The 18,834-nt window shown below is 49.9% G+C and overlaps 1 protein-coding gene across 3 annotated transcripts in view; it reads right to left on the bottom strand.

Moving 5' to 3' along the window:
- Positions 1–18,834, bottom strand: part of PLD1 (phospholipase D1) — an 81,822-nt gene that overhangs the window by 46,770 nt on the left and 16,218 nt on the right. For all 3 annotated transcript variants that reach the window (XM_074589969.1, XM_074589968.1, XM_074589970.1), the window contains 4 exons: positions 2,402–2,587; positions 1,944–2,071; positions 1,501–1,646; positions 520–628 (listed from right to left, as the gene is read on the bottom strand). In XM_074589969.1, coding sequence (XP_074446070.1) covers positions 520–628; positions 1,501–1,646; positions 1,944–2,071; positions 2,402–2,555 — 537 coding nt within the window. In that variant the 5' untranslated portion in view covers positions 2,556–2,587. The remainder of the gene's footprint in view (positions 1–519; positions 629–1,500; positions 1,647–1,943; positions 2,072–2,401; positions 2,588–18,834) is intronic.

The raw sequence follows: 18,834 nt of genomic DNA, 5'->3' as shown, positions 1-18,834 counted from the left end.
TCTGGACTGCCACCATCAAGGGAGAGAGAGACGACACAGCAAACTTCCTAATTTATATCGAATGTGATGTTCATGGTACGAAATAATCCTGTTGGCCAGCCTGGGTCAAACGCCCAGGCCTCACTCCTCCTCATCCCTGCACCTGGCAAGGCTTGAAAACACCGAGACCTTGAATCCCACATAGCCTAGCTGGCTATAAAGTAAATATTTTCACAAATTCAGACACTAGAGTCTTCCAAAAGTGGACTTTTCCCCAGCATTAGAAGATAAATCAGTCCTGTGTGGCTCAACCCAGGACAGAACCCCAGGAGCAGCATCCTCCTCTTTGCCTGGAGGAGAATTTGGCATTAAAGCTGGACTTGGCAAAGTCTAAGTTTGTCAAGCAAAAGACTTTTAATGGTAATAAAATAAGGGCTTTGGTAGCGTATGGCTTTGCGAGCAGCCTGCCTGGCATCTCTGCACCTCAGAAGCCCCCCCAGAGCATCCCTCCGTCCCCCGCCGAGCGAGGCGGGTGCTTACCCTCCTGCTGGAGAAGTGCTCTTCCCGCACCGTGCTCTCCGACGTGTGCGGCAGGCTCGGCATCTGCCTCGGCTCTCCCCTTTTGATGGATTGTCTTCTCACCGTGTGACTGAAAGGAAAAAAAAAAAAAACAAACCCTAACGTCGATTCTACATGCTGCGAGCGCATGCACGCCTCGATACGCAACCCTTCTTCTGCCAGGCTTTTATTTTCCCCATCCAAACTCTTAAAAACTGAGAGATGGGTGGGCAGGAAAGCAAAAAAAAGGGAAGCGTGGATTCATTTAAAAGAAGCCAGTATGCTCAAATTGGCTCACAAACAAAAATACAGCCCAGAAGCATCAGAGCTTGACTTTTCAGGGTCTCCTTTTACCCTTCTAAGGAAACGGAGCCTAAACCCTGTTTTCAGGGCATTATGTTCCCCCAACCCTTAACCCCTCATAATTTAACCCTTCCCTATATCCTCTCCCCACATTTCCCCACAGCAGGACACTCTTGCCCACTCACATCATGTACTCTTCCCATGGCTCCCCTTGGTCTCTTCCCATGGCTCCTGTTAGGCTTCCAGCCACCGTGAGCACCAAGGCCAGCCCAGGCAGGGCCGACCACCCATCCCGGAGACCCCCACGCCTCCCACATCCAGCCCCTGCCAGCAGAAAGCCACATGGCACCAACAATTTCCACCAGCATTAGCATAACCCTTCTCCAAAATTCAACTCAAAAGCTGATGACCTGGGACCCAACGCGCTTTCTGGGTCAGCAGAGAGATGCTTGAACCACTTAGGTTACAGCTACTAAATACGCAGAGATTAAATATTTTTATTATAGCTGCTAAATATTTGTAGAGACTAAGTTCTTCTGCCCTCTCCTTCTTACAGCAAAGTAAATGGGATCGGTGAAGCCACACCAATACGTTATTAAAAGAGAAAAAGAAGATGACATCTCCCCAAAGCCCGCTCCGTCCACAGGGCTGCACACTCACCTCCGGGTAGGGATAGGGATGCGCACAAAGGCTTTGTACCTCAGCAGCTCCCTGTGAAACTCCTGGAAGTGCTTGAACTTCCTTTTCACCTGCCAGGTGAACTCTCCATGGGTCAGCTCGATGGTGTAAACATTGGGGCTTGGTACCTGCAGAGGAGAAGACCACCACAAGGGCTGCAGCTTTGATAGAAGTCATTTCCCTGCAGCTCCTCATCTAAAGGGCCCTCATTCAATTTTACTTAAGGATCATTCCCTCTCACAATTTCTTGTTCTGCTTTATTAGGTTTTATAAACAAGATGGGAAACCTTCTCTCTTGAGCATTTTTCTGAGACACGGGCGTTCCTGCTTCCTCAGCTCACCAACAAGCACGCGCAGAATTAACCTATGAACAGCATTTTCATACAGTTCCACGGAAATGAAATGAAGTTTCTGGAAGTTCTGACCTTCTTTGTGGAAGTAAAGCGTTCAACTTCCAACACACGCACTCGGACAGGACATCCCGTGAGGTACGTCTGCGTGCCCGGCTCTTTGAACCCATGAGTGTGGTAGATGGCAGAGAAGGGAATGCACGCTGGAAGGACCACAAACCCCGTTAGTTCAACAGCCTTGTCACCATCAATGAGGGCGTGAAAGCCAGCAGGTAGTTGCAATACTTTAACACGGGAGCATTTACACTGCAGCATTAATTCCACTAAAATAGACCAGGTTTTATTTAAGAGAGCTTAAGGACATGCTTTCACAGAAGGGACTTGACTCAAAGAGCTCAAGTGTAAGAGGAATGCCTCCTGGTCCTAAACCATGGCCAACGCCTGGGCTTGACAAAACTGCTGAGGTTTTATCCTATTAACAGTTATTAAATCCAGGTGGGACATGGGGTGAGAACATATGGGTGTTAACTCACCGGCACCCTTTGGGTCATTTAGCACCTCTGAGTCGACCTCCTCCCCCTCGAAGTGGAGCTCCCTGGTGTCCAGGCTCTCAATGATGTTGCTCATGTCTGCAGCAATCTTCTTCAGCGTCGACGTAGCTGCATGGCCTTCAGCTCTCAGGGACATCTCAGGGAGCCGCACGCTGGAGCCACGGGGGGCTGGGGAGGAGGAAGGAGCAGGGCTGTCATCACCCCTTCCACAGCACCTCAGCACAGCAGGGATGAGGGAAACCCCTGGCAGCGCGTAGCCCCCTCTTCCCTCCAGCCCCTTACCCACATCCATCCAACACACCAACCACCCAGGCAACAGGAGACCACTGCCCAGAGCGGTGACAAAGCACAGGTAGCTTCAGGCTACAAGAGAAAATTTCCCCTAATGCCAGTGACCACAGGACTCATACACTTCACTTGTACTTTAAAAAATGGAAAATACATAATATTTCCCTTTCCAGATACAAAAACCTGCAGCGGGTTGGTTGTGGCTTAGGAGTACCTTCACATACCGATTTCAAAGGCAAAGCAAGGAAGCTTCTGCATCAACTCACCCGGTCACCTCAACCAGCTCTGTAATAACGACGATGCACCAGAAAAAGCACAAATCACATTAATGCCTGGCCAAATCCTAGACTTAATTCACACAACGCTGCGTTTCCCACATTAGGCTGCGCAAGGGAAAAACTCATTCAGAAAAATCAGTAGGCATCTTTGTTAAGCGTTCTTCCTTGGGATCGAACTAGCGATGCAAACTCCTGGTGTTATTAAGATTTCCTCTGTTTTTATGCACCTCACATGATTGCCTGTGGTCTCTGCGTGTCTTGTGCTCTCCCACGTCTCCACGGGCTCAAGTCACAACCAGGAGGGCTCCCATCTGCAGAGCAGAGCAGCATCAGGGGCACCCCAAATGCCCACAGAAAGCTTGGGAGCAACACGGGTCGGGGCTGCAGCTCATCCTCACCCCTCCAGGGAGCTCGCACCCCTTCTACAGCCTGGGGACTGCAGGGGACCAGCCCACCGACCCTTCATGATGGGGACAGGGGGCAGTGGCAAGGCTGTTGCCTGCTCCAGGTGACCAGGCAGTGGCACTTGGAGATGTTTGGGCACTGACGACTACAGCACATCCCACCTTTATCCCCACCCAGCCATGCCAGGAGCCTGAGTCAGGACAAAAACGGGGAAGGAGGAAGAAAACAAAAAGAAATAATATTAAAAAAAAAAAAATTAAAAAAATTAACAAAAAAAAATTTGTAAAATAAGAAAAAATTAAAAAAAAAAAAAGCCACACAAAACCCCAAAATCCACCCAAGATGTGAGGCATGTCCGCTAGCACTGACGCAAGCTTTCAGCACGTGTCAGTATTTGCAAAGCGTCGCCTTCCTCCTCCTCCTCCTCCTCCAGGCTCTGCAACTTGCCGTGGGGCTGCAGACCCAGCTCTGGTCCCTGCAGGCAGCCAAGCTCCTGGGCATCTCCGTGACAAAGAGTCCCTTCAATCTTTGTTCTGCTCTGCAGTAAATGTCACAGCCCGACAGCTACGCTGAAAAAAACACACATGGGACGAACCGGCAGCATTTTACAGCAGTCAATACAAGGATGCCCATTTATACTCGTGGAAGGTCTTACATTGTGTGACAGAATGTTGGTTTTTTTTTTTTTTAAAAAAAAAATAAAAAATTTCAACATTTCTGATGTTAAATTCTGCAAGGAACACTGTGCAATTATTCTCGAGTGAGCTCCACAGAAAGAGCTGGCTATGTCGTAACTCGGAAATAATTTAACATTTTAATAATTCATGTGTTTAGCGGCTTTTGAAAGAACGTTCTTGAAACAAGTACCTAATTTTATTACTACATAGAGGCTGATAAGCCCAAAAACATGTTAAAAATCAGCTGCCTTCAGAAGAAAAAAAATAAATCCCCACAGACTTGAATCAAGAAAAACTGGGTCAATCTCTTCTCTTATACCAAAGTACATGCAGAATCTTGGGAGAATATTGAAAATACTGTACGCACCGACGCGTACAATAAAATTCCATTTATTTCCCGCTTGGCGCTCCAGGCAAAGAATTTTTTTGGCTATCTCCAGCAGGAAATAAAGCAGCATCTTACTTTGTATTTCTTCTGTCTGTACTCACGTTCGGAAACAAAACGCAGTCTATTACTTTTTTTTTTAGTCTGAAGAGATGCTCTTGCTTCGTGGGAACTTCAGGCACTTTCCAAAGAAGAGGTCTGTACGAATTTTGTACGTGCCGTGCCAGCAGTTACACTTGAAGGAAACCAGCAGACAAATACCACATCGACAGGGCTGGAGGAGAAGCAGGCGGACAGGAGCCAACACGGAAAGGATGAGCATCCTCCCTCCTCCTCCTCCTCCTCCCCGCCCTGCCGTGCCAGGTACCGCCGGGCTCCCCTTGTCAGATAATTGACGCAGTCAGTTAATGGATAAACAATTAACCAGTACACAACGATAATTTGCTAAGGACCACAGCTGGGCTGCATAACTCGGGGTATTTTTATTTTTTTAAATTTTTTTTTTTTTTTTTTTTTTTTAAAGCTAACGCTGCTTTGGCAGCCGCCACTGACAAGTCCTGCGATAAAGCAGAGTCTAAACTCACTTGAACCCGAGTCGGTCCCAGCAACAAGATTCCCCACGCTGAGATTAGAGCCAGATTATGGGCTGGAGAGGGAAAACGTGACTTGCCTACGGTCAAGCCAGAACCCCGCGAACCCAGGCAGCGGCTGAGCATCCCCGAAACCGCCGGCTGCTGCCGAGCCGGAGGGCACGGTGCAGGGAGAGCAGCACGGGGACCAGACAGAAGGATGGGATGTACCACGTCCCTCTGAAAGCTTCTGTAAATTGCTTTATACGGCTCTGCTCGATAAGAGCCATTTAACCTCCTGGCCAAAGTTTCCAGGCGGACGCCGCCTGCATTCCCATAGGCAAGTGGAGGAATGCGCCCGGGTTAATCTGCAACGGGCCGGGGGCACAGCTGGGTGCAAACACATGCCAAGCCACGGTTATCCACGATTCGACAGCGAAATACAAGGGCTGCGCCAAGAAGGTCCTGTGTGGCCAGGGCCACTCGCCACCTGCGCTAACGATGGGCTAGAGAACGGGCTCGGAAAAACCTGCTGGTACTGTCAGCTTTGGAGGCTGCAATTACGTGAAGGACAGAGGGAGAACTCAAACGATACTCAGCAAATTGCAGAAGGGTGGAAATAATGGGATGAAGTTTATTAGGGACAAAAATCTCAGGATTTGGCTGTTGCCATCCAGGTCAGCAATTAGGCAGCAGTTTGTTAAAGGGGAAAAAAAAAAAAAAAACCAAAAAAAACAGAAAGGAAAAACAAGCCTGGAGAAGGGAAGACTCCGGGGAGACTTTATAGCAACAGGGGAAGAGGAACATCAGTCCCGGCTCCCTCCAGAGACCCCCAGCACCCAAACCTGCCCTCCAGGCAGCCAGGAGCCGGCACGGCTACCTGTGTACAGACAGAGGGAAGGTCCGGCTCAAATTCTGCCTGGGCAAAAGCAGCAAGGAGGAAAAACTAATTAAAAAACCTCATCAGTAAAGGAAAACTTCAGAAAGTATGAGCAAACAAGGAAAAAGGTAGATGGTAAAAAAAAAAAACAAACCTGGAAAAGGGAAAAAACATACAACACACCCCCCACCACCACCACCACACACTGTTCACATCTTTGTCCAGTCCAATTTCCAGATTAATTATTTCCTCTTCCAAGCACAATTTCAGCCCTCTGCCTCCCTTTGCCTGTCTGTCCCCACAGCACGGGGGCCCCAAACCTCTTGAACTAGTAAAATATAGACATTGGAAATAGCAACTGCACCAAAAATCGAGGTTGCGACTACCAGAAAAATGACTATAAAACCCAAAATGAACTCCATTAATCCTTAAACCCTTGTGAATGTATTGCAAACCCCTAGCTCAATCCTGCAACTTCGCAAGCCCGGTATCTATTTTTATTATTTGCCATTTTGGTTATGCTTTAACCCCAAGTTATTACTTAGGGGATCATATGACAATCTCAGCCTTTGCTAAAGAAACGGTGTTTTTCTACTTGTTGCAAAGGACAACAAAAGCATGGCTTTAAAGGCACGGAAACTGGAAGGCAGAAATGCATATTTTAGTAAATATTCATGAACAGTTTTGCCTTTTGAAGACGTTCGAGTCCTGATGTGAAAATGTCTGCAGCTGGTAATAGCGCAGACTACCTACAATCTGGTCAGCCGAGTTTATTCTCTAATGTGTATTGTGGCAGATCTGCAACAAGCTCAGCTAATCGCTGCTCCCTAACGAGGTTACGATGCCGACAAGCACCACGCAGAGCTACGAAAGCGACAAAGCCTTCATTTGGGAAAGAGGGGAGGAGGGAAAGAGAAAATACGTCCAGTAAAAACAGGCATTTCCTGCTAATGCCTCCCAGGGTTTGACGCTCTACATCAACTCCCATCCCCATGGCGAGAAACGCTATAATCCCTGAAAATTACCCTCATTCCAGTTCTCATGACATCTCTCCCAGTGCAGTGACCTTCAGGTCAAAGGCTGGGACAAGCCACCTCTGTTCCCATAGTTGGTTTTATCCCGCAGGCGGTGCCGGTGCCATGACCCACACGAGCCTCCGTGGCTGCACGGAGCAAACAGATGGGCTCAGGCTAAAACAGGGCAACGAGATGGTGTCATTTAAAAGAAAAAAAAAAAAAACAAAACAAACAACCCAACCCAAAACAAAACCCAAACGACTTGAACCATGAATTTCCTCTCTCCTCCCGCTGCTGCCAGCGGCCTGGGTGATACACAGGCACTGAGAGCCCAGACCAGACGCCAAGGAAATCCTACGCGTGATGCCCTCAACAGCTATTTGCCCTGCCTGGTGGTGATGGAGCTTTTTCCACGTAAACAGTTCCTAATTCATCACATTTTAAACCTAAAATTAGCTTTGGACCACTCCATGGAGAAATACCCTCAGCCGACAAGAACCCTTTTTTGAGGAGTTATTTGCCAGGCTTGTCACCAGCCACAGATATCCACCCTGGCACACCTTCCTTCCATAGTCCTGGGCAGGCGTCAGACCTCCACCGAGCAGCCGGGAAACACCCCCTTGGCTTGGGATCCCCACCAGCATCTGCAAAGAGGGTCCTGCTTTTCCAGCCCAGGACAACCACACACCCGTACAAAGCAAAAAAGATACGCACTGATTTTATTTTTCAGTACAGCCTCCCACGCTCATTAAAATCCAGGGGCTCTCGTAGATGGCAGGTAGCACGTTACATTCCTTAAACATGAAATTAAAGGACAGGGGCGTTCAAAAATGCTCAGCAATGACTTAACCCTGCTCTTACGTTCAGTGCATGGAAGCTATTTAGCCGGATGAGCAAGCAGCCGGCACGGCACACGGAGACGCCTCCTAAAAATCTGCCCTTCTGGGTGCTCATACTACAGGGACAGCACAAGAGAATTAGGGTTTAATTTTTTAAAGCACACAAAACAACCCTTGAATAAAACAATAATTAAAAAAAAGAAGCATTGTTCCCATCCTAGAAAGATCTGGAGCTGGAGAAGAACTGAAATACGTACCAAAATCAACAATAAACATCATGTTCTGACACAGTCCTGACCTAAATTTCTTATCTTTGTCCTAGTCCTGATAAAACCAAAATATTATAAAACACTGTTTCCAAAACAATTATTCTCACAGAGTTCCTACATCTCATACTAATACCTCTAAAAGCAGCAACCAATTAGCGCTTCACACTTTAATGACTGCGGCGCGGTTCCTTGGTTCTGCTCCACTGATTTCCATAGCCCTTTCGGCGTGAGGCTCACAGCCTGCCCGGAGGAAAAGCTGTAAATCATGGGAATCCCCATGCCCTCTTTGAAACAGGGGATGAGACGCTTCCAGACTGGGATTGCCTGGAAATAGCAGGTAAATCTACGGAGGACTCTGCTGTGCTATCCAGGCTGGGGCAGAGCCCCTTCTGGGTCCTCCAGTACCCCCGTACCGGGTCCTGCAGCATCCGTCCCCCAGCGCCGGTGCGAGAGAAAACGCACGACTGAAGAAACAGGCGGGTGAAGGGAAAGGGTGAGGTAAGGCACTGGTCATCACCGGTCAGAACCGTCATCACCCGCTGACTAACCCACTGCTCCAGTCAGAAACCGCCCCCCCCCGTGCTGCATTTCTCCCCACACCCAGGACCAGCCTAAGCGTCAGGCCCTTCCCAAGGACTCATTTTATTTGCTTTACAGAACAGTGACACAAAAGAAAAAAAAAAAAAAACCAAAACGTAAACATCCCTGATGAGCAGCAGCTGCTGATGTCAGGCTGATGTGCTGGTTGTTGTGGCTCCCGCTGCCCCCTGCCCGGCAGCACACCCCCGCTCCCCAGGCTGCCTCCAGTAGGTATTTATTGGTGATTAATGCCATCCCTTCGCACACGTATTCATCAGCATGTTTTGGATTCCCTGGGCACAGACGCCTAGCACCTTGTGCCGGGCACCCTCCGAGGAGCTGTGCTCAACCCCCGGATCACCACAAACCCTCTAATGCGGCCACGACACACGCTCTGCACCCCTGAACTCAGGGGCACCGAGCGTAACACCCGCCAAAGCCAGGACAGGGGACGCCCAGAGCCTCCAGCACTTGACTATCTACCCACAGAGACGCACTGGTGCTGTGGCTGCAGAGAATCCCAGAATGGTTTGGGTGGGAAGGGACCTTAAAGACCATCCAGTCTCACCCCCTGCCCTGGGCAGGGACACCTCCCACCAGCCCAGGTTGCTCCAAGCCCCGTCCAGCCTGGCCTTGAACCCCTCCACGGATGGGGCAGCCACAGCTTCTCTGGGCAACCTGGGCCAGGGGCTCAGCACCCTCACAGGAAGGAGTTTCTTCCTAACATCTAATCTAAATCTCTCCTCTTCCAGTTTGAAGCCATTACCCCTTGTCCTATCCCTACATGCCCTTGTAAAAAGTCCCTCCCCATCTCTCCTGGAGCCCCTTTAGGGACTGGAAGGGGCTCTAAGGTCTCCCCGGAGCCTTCTCTTCTCCAGGCTGAACACCCCAGCTCTCTCAGCCTGTCCTCACAGCAGAGGGGCTCCAGCCCTCCCAGCATCTTCGTGGCCTCCAGCCTGTGAAGGTCCCTCTGGATGGCAACGGGAAATGGCTGAAACCACCTCGGACATCAGCACCATCTCAGCATCCCCAAACCCCACACCAGAGGGTGGCAAAGGGAGTCTCAAGCGGAGGGAAACAAGGGGCTGGAAAAAGTACCTGCTTTAAAGAGCACAAACAGTAGGAACATCAAAGGACACAGCACTTCAAAGTGCTGGCAGGCACACAGAGCTTGGCCGTAAAACCTTTATATAAAATCCTAACACCAAGAACCTTGCCAGGGTGATAACGTAGTGCAAAGCATTCTTGGAGTAGCCATCTCCACAGCCATCAGAGGTGACAAGGACCACGGTGGTGCCCGCGGGATGGTAAGCATTGCTGCCGCTCTTATATATAGTTGAAGACGTCATATAAATACAGGGCATATTTTCATGATCTAAATGTATAGGCGTCTACGCAGCTGATGTCCTATACATCACTCAACGCTATGTCCTACACATCACTCAACGCTATTCTGGTATCTCCTGGTGCCACGGCTGCTCCAGCGACCACCACCTGCCAAGCTGCATTTCCGCAGGGAATTTCAGCAGCTGGGAGCCGAGCGGGCGCGCTGGAAGGCAGCCCGGCACCTCCATCCCACAGCGGGGTTCGGTGGCAGCTGATAAATGCAAACACTTACAGATCTTCACATAACTCTGGCCAGAAAAACTAAACCCGGGGAAAGCATCACAGCCCACGCTCGGGGAGGGATCTGGGCAACTGCAAGAGGATCTCCCACGTACGGATGCTCTATATCAAGGCAGGGAGTGCAGGTACGTATCAAGACATCCCCATCCTCGCTCCAGCTGCAACCCCGCTGCTTATTGCCAAGTTTCCATGAAGTGGGAACATGATTTTGCTTTTCTCCTCCTGCCGTTAAAAAAACCAGACGCAAAAAGCACGTGAAGGGTGCTAACGTTTTGTCGACCCTTGACGCGACTCACTCAAAGAAATGAGAAATTTCTGCGGGTATCACAGCAACTAGGAGTAGCAAACTGAGACCATGTATTTTTACTGATAGCTTATTGCTTTGATAAAATGTCTTTTCTGTTGTCGTGATTTTTTTTTTTTTTTAATGGAATTCATCAAATAGTTGCAATTGGGGAAAAAAAACCCAGTTGGCACGAGCAGAAGGCCATGGTGGAGCGGGAAGGTACCACCACAGCTCCCATTCGAGCTGCAGCCAAGTTCCCACCCCTGCCTGGAGGGGTTCAAGGCACAGGCTCACCTCCCATGGTGGCTTCCCGGGGGCCCTGCCACCTTCAAGGACAACCGCTGCATGGTGACCACCACCTAGGTTTTGTTGCTGCTTTTGTCCCTCTTACAGAAAGCCCGCCCAAAGCACAGGGTGCGTGGCTGGGACCAACATGCCATACCAATGGCTGCTGTGTGTCCCCCCACCCGGTCATCCCCCGGGTCCCTGCAGGCAATCGCACGGTGCCATTCCGTTCCGTGGCTTCCTGGTGGTGTGAATGAACCCTGTCACCGTGCCCGCTGAACATTAACCTCTGCAAAGCTGTTTGCTTCCTGCACACCCAGCGTCAGGGACGTACTTTGGTGAACCCAAAGCATGGGAGGAACGTCAGGTTGATGGGAGCAGAAGGAGCTGCGGCACCTTGGGGACACCTCCAGCCGTCCCAGCAAGGGGATGTCACAGCTCCTCAGTCAGCATCCCACTGTGTCCCCATCCCAGATAGGACCCAGCACCACCCCAAGAGCACTGTCACCCACTGTCCCTGCCCAGGACACCGGTGCAAAGCCCCGTGACATGGTGCAGCCACTCACATCGCCCCAAAGTTCTCCTGTACCCCTGTCCGCAAACCTGGATTTAGCACTTTTCCAAACCGAAGCTCCCTGTTTATTTATTTTGAGCAACACTTTTAAAGACGTTTCATGCATTCTGGCCAATAAACTCCACAAGAATTTGATGTCTCCATCCTCAGCCAACTTCCATTCTTTAGTCTACCCAAAAGCTACAACGCTCAATGGTCTCAGGTCCCACGACCAAGCTGGGACACCCACCACCACGTGCCCATCGTACAATAAGGCATCGTACCCAAGGAGCCAGCAACAACACGTGCCTGCTACTGTTCTACATTTCCAAAAGCAGCTGCTTAGCCTTTGCTACGACCAACAGCAAGCACCAACATGGGCAAACATCAGCCCTCCACCTCCACTTCACACCCAGAAATCTCCTACCAGTCATGAACAGGATCTGCGGATCTAGGACAACATGAAGGCCTCCCAAGAAATGTGTTTTCCTTCTCCCTGGCCAGTTAAAACAAATATTTGAGAACATCTAGTTTACAAGAAGAAAACAGTTGGCTTGGGGAAGTCCCAGAGGTAAACTGTAAGAGAAGTTGTGAGCAAAACTCAGAGGGCAAAGGTGATGTTGTCCCCAAGACTTTACGGAGGGCTTCAGGTGGCTTTGTGAACCAGCCTCTCCAAAGGAGACCTCCATGGGATCTCCATACGACCTTCCATGGGATCATGACAGCACTCAGGACACAGGGTACTTGAGTTACTGAAAAGTTAATTTTTCTATACCTTGAAGCGTTTGATTATCAGAATTAAGGATGAGCAAATTACAGAAATTCAATTCTGACTTAAGAAGTAACCCTGGAACAAGGGCTGAGGTTTCAGGTCGGTACTTGCCGAACTGAGATCAAATCCAGGCAATCACAATGGAAAAATCGCTCATTGCAAAGAAGTAACTTGCAAAAACAGAATAGCTCCTCTATGTTTCTTGCTTAAATACAACTAAACACCTGCAAATTTATGCAAAATAGCTCATTTACACACATTGACAATACTGACAGCTTCCTTAGAACAAAATGGATGCTTCGGATATATTTTTTTCTCTTCCTTCCCAGAGGGGGGAAAAAAAAAAAAAATAATGCCTCCAAGCTGGTACAGAAGCACGTTGATGGCAGGCAGTGGAAGATGATGCTCGTGTCTGAACTCAAATCGAGCCTCAGCTGCCTCCTCATTGCTCTCCCGTAGCCAGACCTCCAGCACCTTACAAGCAACACGGGTGTCTGGACAAGCCGGAGATGCCCCGCAGCTCCTTCTCGTTCTGTGAGAACCCCTGGTACAGTATTTTTCCACGCCTTCCTACAGGAAATCAGAGCACTGAGGTTACGACTTACACGCTCAACCCTCCAGACCTCAGCGCAAGATGGGCCGCTGCACGCGACGAGACAAAACTGAAATATTATTTTTCCCCCTCAGCTGCCACGAGCTTCTGGAGCAGCGCTGCTCAGGACGGTGTCTGCAGGCAGCTTTCGACATCTACAAAAAAAGCTGTTTGGCAGAAAGAAAAGCGATGGCTTTGGAAGAGAAAAGAAAACCAACCCTGAACAGGCTCAGACAACAGTTCCCACCTCGCCAGTTCTTTCTCCCCAGTGAACAAAATGGCCTGTTTGCCATAATTGCTGCCAAAACCCAGCAGGATCAGGTCTAACCGCAGAAATTTCAAAGCCACCGTGAGTCATCTACTATTCTTCCTTGGTAAGGCTTAACGCTGGGTGGGACCCTTGCAAAAAAAAAAAAATCGATTTGCAGGAAACCTCTGTCATGGAAAAATACACTTCAGAACATCTCGTGGGGACTACATATATAGACATTGAGAAGAGGAGGAAAGAGAGACCAAAGCTTTTCTTTCTGCAAAGACTATACGATGTGCTGCCCGCCCTCCGAATGGTTTCAGCCGCCCTTTAGCCGTGACAGAGAAGGGACAGCTGAGCTCCATGGGGGACCCCAGCACCCACAGGCGCTTCTCACTGCACCCAGGAAAACACCAAACAAGGCAGATCTGCATTCTTCATGCAGAAGGGCCAACTGCACCATGTAACTGCATCTTACTTGAACTAAAAGAGAAAATGCAGGGCCAAAATATCCACTGGTTTTACCTCCTTCGTGTCACATCCAAAGTTCGTTGAGAGAGAGAGAGAAAAAAAACTTTTGATTTTTTTTTTTTTTTATTAAAAAACCAAAACAGCGAGGTTGCCTTTAGCCAGGGAGCAGGGCACAGTAATGAGGTTCTGCCGTGGCCACAACACCCCAGGCTACTGAAAGCGGGGGAAACGTGCAATTAATTACTCTTGCTGGTTTAGTTTTACGGCGGGGATCCCCGGAGGCTGCCCACAGGACTCATGGCCAGGGAAGCCCCAGGTGCACCTGATCCGAAGGCTGCGTTCTGCTGGGGAGTGGGGGGGGGGGGGCGGGGGAATAAAAACTAGGGGGGAAAACAAGAAATAAGGATTTCTGATTTAAAAAATCCTCCCCGAAATCTGGCTGGTAAAACGGGTGAAGTTTCCGGGACGCAGCTTGGGGTTGTGTCAGTGCTAGTGGCACGGAGGAGCCCCGGGGGACGCCACCGGTGGGACCCTGATGGGAGGAGAGCCCAGAAGCAAGTTCCCACACAGCGAGACAGCCCGAAACACCAACTGGCTGTGAATCACCCGCTGGGACAGAGGCCGTCTGAGTGCGCTCTGTGGGACATTGTCTGCCTGCCTGTCACTGCCTTTTGTCTCGGGGCGCCGGGACGGGACGCTCGTCCCGGAGAAGAGCGGTCCCTCTGTGCCCGGACCACGGTGAAGAGGCTGCAAACACCCCCCAGAGACGAGGAGCAGCACCGGGGTCCCCCCGCCGGCCCTGGAGGAGCCCAGGAGAGCACCAGGCGTTTATCAGTGGGTTTATCTTATTTGACAAAAAAGCCCTCGTGGTGGATGCACACGTGAGGCTCATTGCACCGACAGAAATAAAAATGTTAAGACGGGAATCGGGCCCACTCACAGCTTGACCTGAACAAGGCAATCAAGGAAATGACAGTTTAATTCTTCCACCACCACCAGAGGTGTAAACCAGAGAAATAACTCTCAACATCATGAATATCCTGAACATTTGCTGCTGTCAGTGTAGCCCAAACAGGACTCCACACTTAAGGGAAAAAGACTCTATTTTGAGTGAATCTGCAAATAGGGATGAGGTTTTCCGTCCCCTCCATCCCTCAGCCCTGCTCCCCCCTCTAAGAGGCTTCCCAAACCCCACCCCAGCTTGCCCAGGGCGGGCAACAGAGGGATGCTCTTTCTCTCCCACAAAACGCCCGCCCCATCACCATCCACATTGCATTTTCATTACAGCCTTTCTCCCTGCTTAGTCAGTCCCTCAGGGCAGAGGACCATTTCTTATTTTATCCATGCCTTCGCTGCCAGAAAAAAGGGATGGAGGAGGAAGAGACAACGTTATTACGCTAAGATAACTGATACAGACTGGCTGCTCTGCTGTCAAACCCTACTAGAGGTGAAGCACGGTTTTATTTGCTGGAGCTCAATATGGCCAGCACCACGTCCCCGGAGCGCAAAGGGGAAGTTTTGAAGGGAACACGGTTGCAGAAACACGATCAAATGAAGAGCACGGAGGTGCGAACGCCGCATGTGGCCGCCACCAGCTTCGGTGGCGATGAGGGGACGTGAGCCAAGGAGACGCTGCCGGGTTCATTCCCACCCGGCCCCACTCTCGGACACATTTTCTTGGCAGCAAAGCAAGCACGTTAGCCCGATAAGATTGCTATCTCGAGGTCATTATCTCGATATTAAAATCCCGCACCTCTTTTTTTTTTGGCAATAAAACCTGACCACATGCTGTGCTGTCACCCGGCCGGCAGGCCATGCTCGCTGCCGGAGCGGCACCAAGTCCTTCTGCGAGTTGCTCCATCCCCTTCCCAACCCCTTTTTAGCAAGTTTTCCCCTCAACCAGCGTCTATTTAGACTTGTGGGGGCCGGAGCTGGTTTTAAATTACAAGTTTTTATTCTCAGAGGCCAGACTTGCCTCGCTGCCGGGGTGCGTGCCTTCCTCTCCTCCCCGGCGAGGATGCAGCACGTGGTGGGGGGATGCCCAGTACCGTCCCGGTCCCCCAGCATGGCATTGGTAGCCACCAGATGTCTTCTCCCCCCATCCCCGCGCCAGCAGATGGGTGCCCGGGGGACGTGGCACCCCAGCGCAGGCGAGCTGTCTGCCAGACACCAGCCCCGCTCCCGCTTCGTTACGTAAACCCCCAGGTTTTGGTGTTTATCGGTTTTTAGGATCTAGAAAGCACCAAATGCCAGCGCGGCGCGTGGGCAGAAGGAGCGAGGGATGTGCGAAGCGCCCGGGGCAGCGGCGACGGCACTCGATGCTGACCCCAGCGATTGGATACCTCCCACTATTATTGCATGGAAACAGATAAAAACTCTGAATCCTGAAGACATATATATATAAAAAAATAAAATTCATGATCTGCAAATCCATGTTTCCCTCCTGTTTGCTCCCCCCAGGAGCCAGGGTAAGGGTACATGTCCCCTCCCCTAAGGGCCACGGCTGCCTCCTGCCACCCTGTGCCAAGCAGGTCGGGAAGCAGCACGGCAAATCATTTTGGAAAGCAAAGTTGGCAAGCCGAGCATTTTTTCCCCCCCCCACAATCCCTCCACCACCCTCTGCTTTCCAGGACGTCTGCACACGCGGAGCTGGAATGTGCATCCGGCAGATGCTCATGAGTCCATGACCGTGAGCAGCAAGGCAGGGGCACCTGGCTAAATGTTAAAAGAAAATATTTTTACATATATATATATATAAAAGCAAAAAAATTAAATCGATAATATATATGCATTGCCAAGGTCTGGCCCCACACAGCCCACTGCAAAGAAGCCGGGCTGAGTGCCAGCTACTCACACATCCCACACCTCAGAGCGCAGAAAAAGCATGGCAAGCAGCACCTGAATAAAGACCGGAAAAAAAACCTTCTTTTTGGTAAGAAAAAAAAAAAAAAAAAAGAAAAAATAAAGGTTGGCCAAGGTTTTGCGAAGGGAAAGAAAAAAGAACCCAACCCCAACTTCCGTCAGACTCACAGCCGTGACCAAATCTCTCCCGGTGCCGGCAGGAGCTTCCAGGGCATGTGAGAGCAAGTTAAAAAACACATCACCAATTGTCAGCCAGACAATAGGAGGAAAAGGCATGAAATATTCGTTCTCACCCTCCTCAGCTTCAGCTAAGGCCAGGTGCTTACTGACATTAGACACCCCAGCAACTAAACACCCAGGAGAAGAAAAGAAAAAAAAAAAAAAAAATCAAATTGCTTCCTCAGCTCTATTATAAACAGATTTAGGGACACTGTACAATGCTCATTCCCTCTCTCAAACTTTTTTTTAATCAGTATTTTTTAATTGACTCGCTACCAACTGGCTGTTTCAATGTGAAATTAAGGAACCACCTGTTTGCAACAAAGGCAATAAGAGAGGGGAGCCTCTTACAGCAGAGTACTCCGGGGCTTCGGTTATTTCACTGACCGAGCTTCTCCTTTGGTATTTTCCTTAGGTAGAGACAGAGAACATAGATCTAGAAGCCTGTCTGAACATTACTAACTGATATCTTCTTTATGATTTCATTTCAAGGGAGTAAAATTTCTGGCAATGCTGGCAGTTAAGTGCATTCCCCTGACGATTCTTTCCCTGAAGATTTGCTAACTTGCTTTAAATCAATTACCAGAGCGGGAATAACCCGTAAAAACCCAAGTTCAGTTCATAACTAACCGACAGAGGAGACGCAACTGCGCTCCTTTGCGTGATTTATCAAGGAAGAGATTTCTCAAATCTCGAGAGCAGACTCACCGCAAACACGGGATCTTTCCTTTCCTGCAGACACACCAGCAGTCTAAAGAGCACTCCATAAATTACAGGGGACGACAATGTCAAGCTGACACAAGCCTTTACACTCTGCTACTTGTAAGAAAAGCAGTAAAAAATTCTAGGTGAGGCATGGGATTTCAGCCCGCTTCACGAAAGAATGATTGCACCAGCAAAGATTACCTACCTAGCGCTTAGATTTTTATTTATATACACGTATCTTCAGCAGTTTAAAGAAGCTGCAATCCCGATCCCAGCAAACTCTTCCTCAGCTGTGAGAGCTCAGGCGACACCTGCCAGCAACAGCATTATTTGTGGCAGGAGTTCAAGCCTCCCAAAAATAAGAGGAGCATCGCGGCCCCCAGGAGAAAGCGCTTCATTAAGTCTTTTCCAGTAAGACCAGAGTCTCAACACTAATCTTCAATAATCCCGAAGAGGAGGATATTATGTATGTGGACAAAATCAAGTGTGAAAATGGATTTTTAAGTGATATCCTTCAATCTTCTGTAAGTAGGAAAGTTAAACCTTGGCCAAAAAAAAAAAAATTAAGCAAACGCACTTTTCAATAAACTTTCATTTAATCGGCTGAATCACAGCCTACAGGAATCTCTGTACATTTTTACAGGTCTTTTTAGAGGGGTCTGGGCTTTTCCCCAGCCTGTTTTGATAAACCTCGACCCTCTCCCCCAGGAAGCTCTGGCCGAGCCTGGGGCTCAGTCAGAAAAAAAAACTGATTTTGCAGGTTTGGTGGTATTTCACAGCAAAAGGACAGGGGGAAGGGCCCCTTCCAGCCGCAGGCGAGCACGGGGCTGGGTGGTCGCACAAGGGGGGCTGTGGCCGCCGTCCCCCACCGGTCCTCAGCATCCATCCCCTGGGCAGGGACCAGCCATCCTTGGGCAGCGCTGAGCATCACACGGCGACACTTACCCCGACGGAAGGGACTTTCTGGATATTCATAGCGAACACAGTGCAGGGCGATGTCAAGCTGAAAAGGAAGGGGAGCCCGAGGCCCAAGGGCTTAAACTCAGAGCTTCCCAACTCCTGGCCAAACTGGGCAGGATTTGGCCGCGAGACCCAAGGCGCAGAGCTAACACTCCTGCGAGCATCGTGAGAAGAGGCGGTCAGAAATTAAGTCCCCCGGTTACCTGCGAGCCTCTGGCATGAGCTCACACTATCAAATGCCAGAGACAGCACAGGAAGGAAAACACAAATTCTTGAGGGATTAAAGACACTCGAAACCAAGTTCCCCCCTCCCGAGCTGCAAACACGGGCAGCTACGAAACACAATGCCGTACGCACACAGAGAGCGTTTGTCCCAGCGGCCATGGACACGCCAGCCACGCCGTGACATCCCATTGCTCACGATCTTCACAGGAACATCAGACCGGCAGAGCTTCGTCCACCCAATTCATCTACCGGTGTCTGTCCCCCAAACAGCCACTGAACCCGACTGACTTCAGAGGCACCGTGCAGATTTACTTAAAGGAGGGATTTAGGAGACCACGTAGACCTGGGCACACAACACGCATTGTCCTGCTGTGTACAGAGAGCCCGTGACAGCCCTGACCGCGCAGGCAAAACGCTCCCAAAG

The sequence above is a fragment of the Larus michahellis genome, chromosome 6 (genome assembly GCF_964199755.1).
Source record: "Larus michahellis chromosome 6, bLarMic1.1, whole genome shotgun sequence".
Taxonomy (NCBI): Eukaryota; Metazoa; Chordata; class Aves; order Charadriiformes; family Laridae; genus Larus; species Larus michahellis.
Note: the sequence above shows the minus strand (reverse complement) of the source record. Positions and strands in the feature narration are given on the sequence as shown.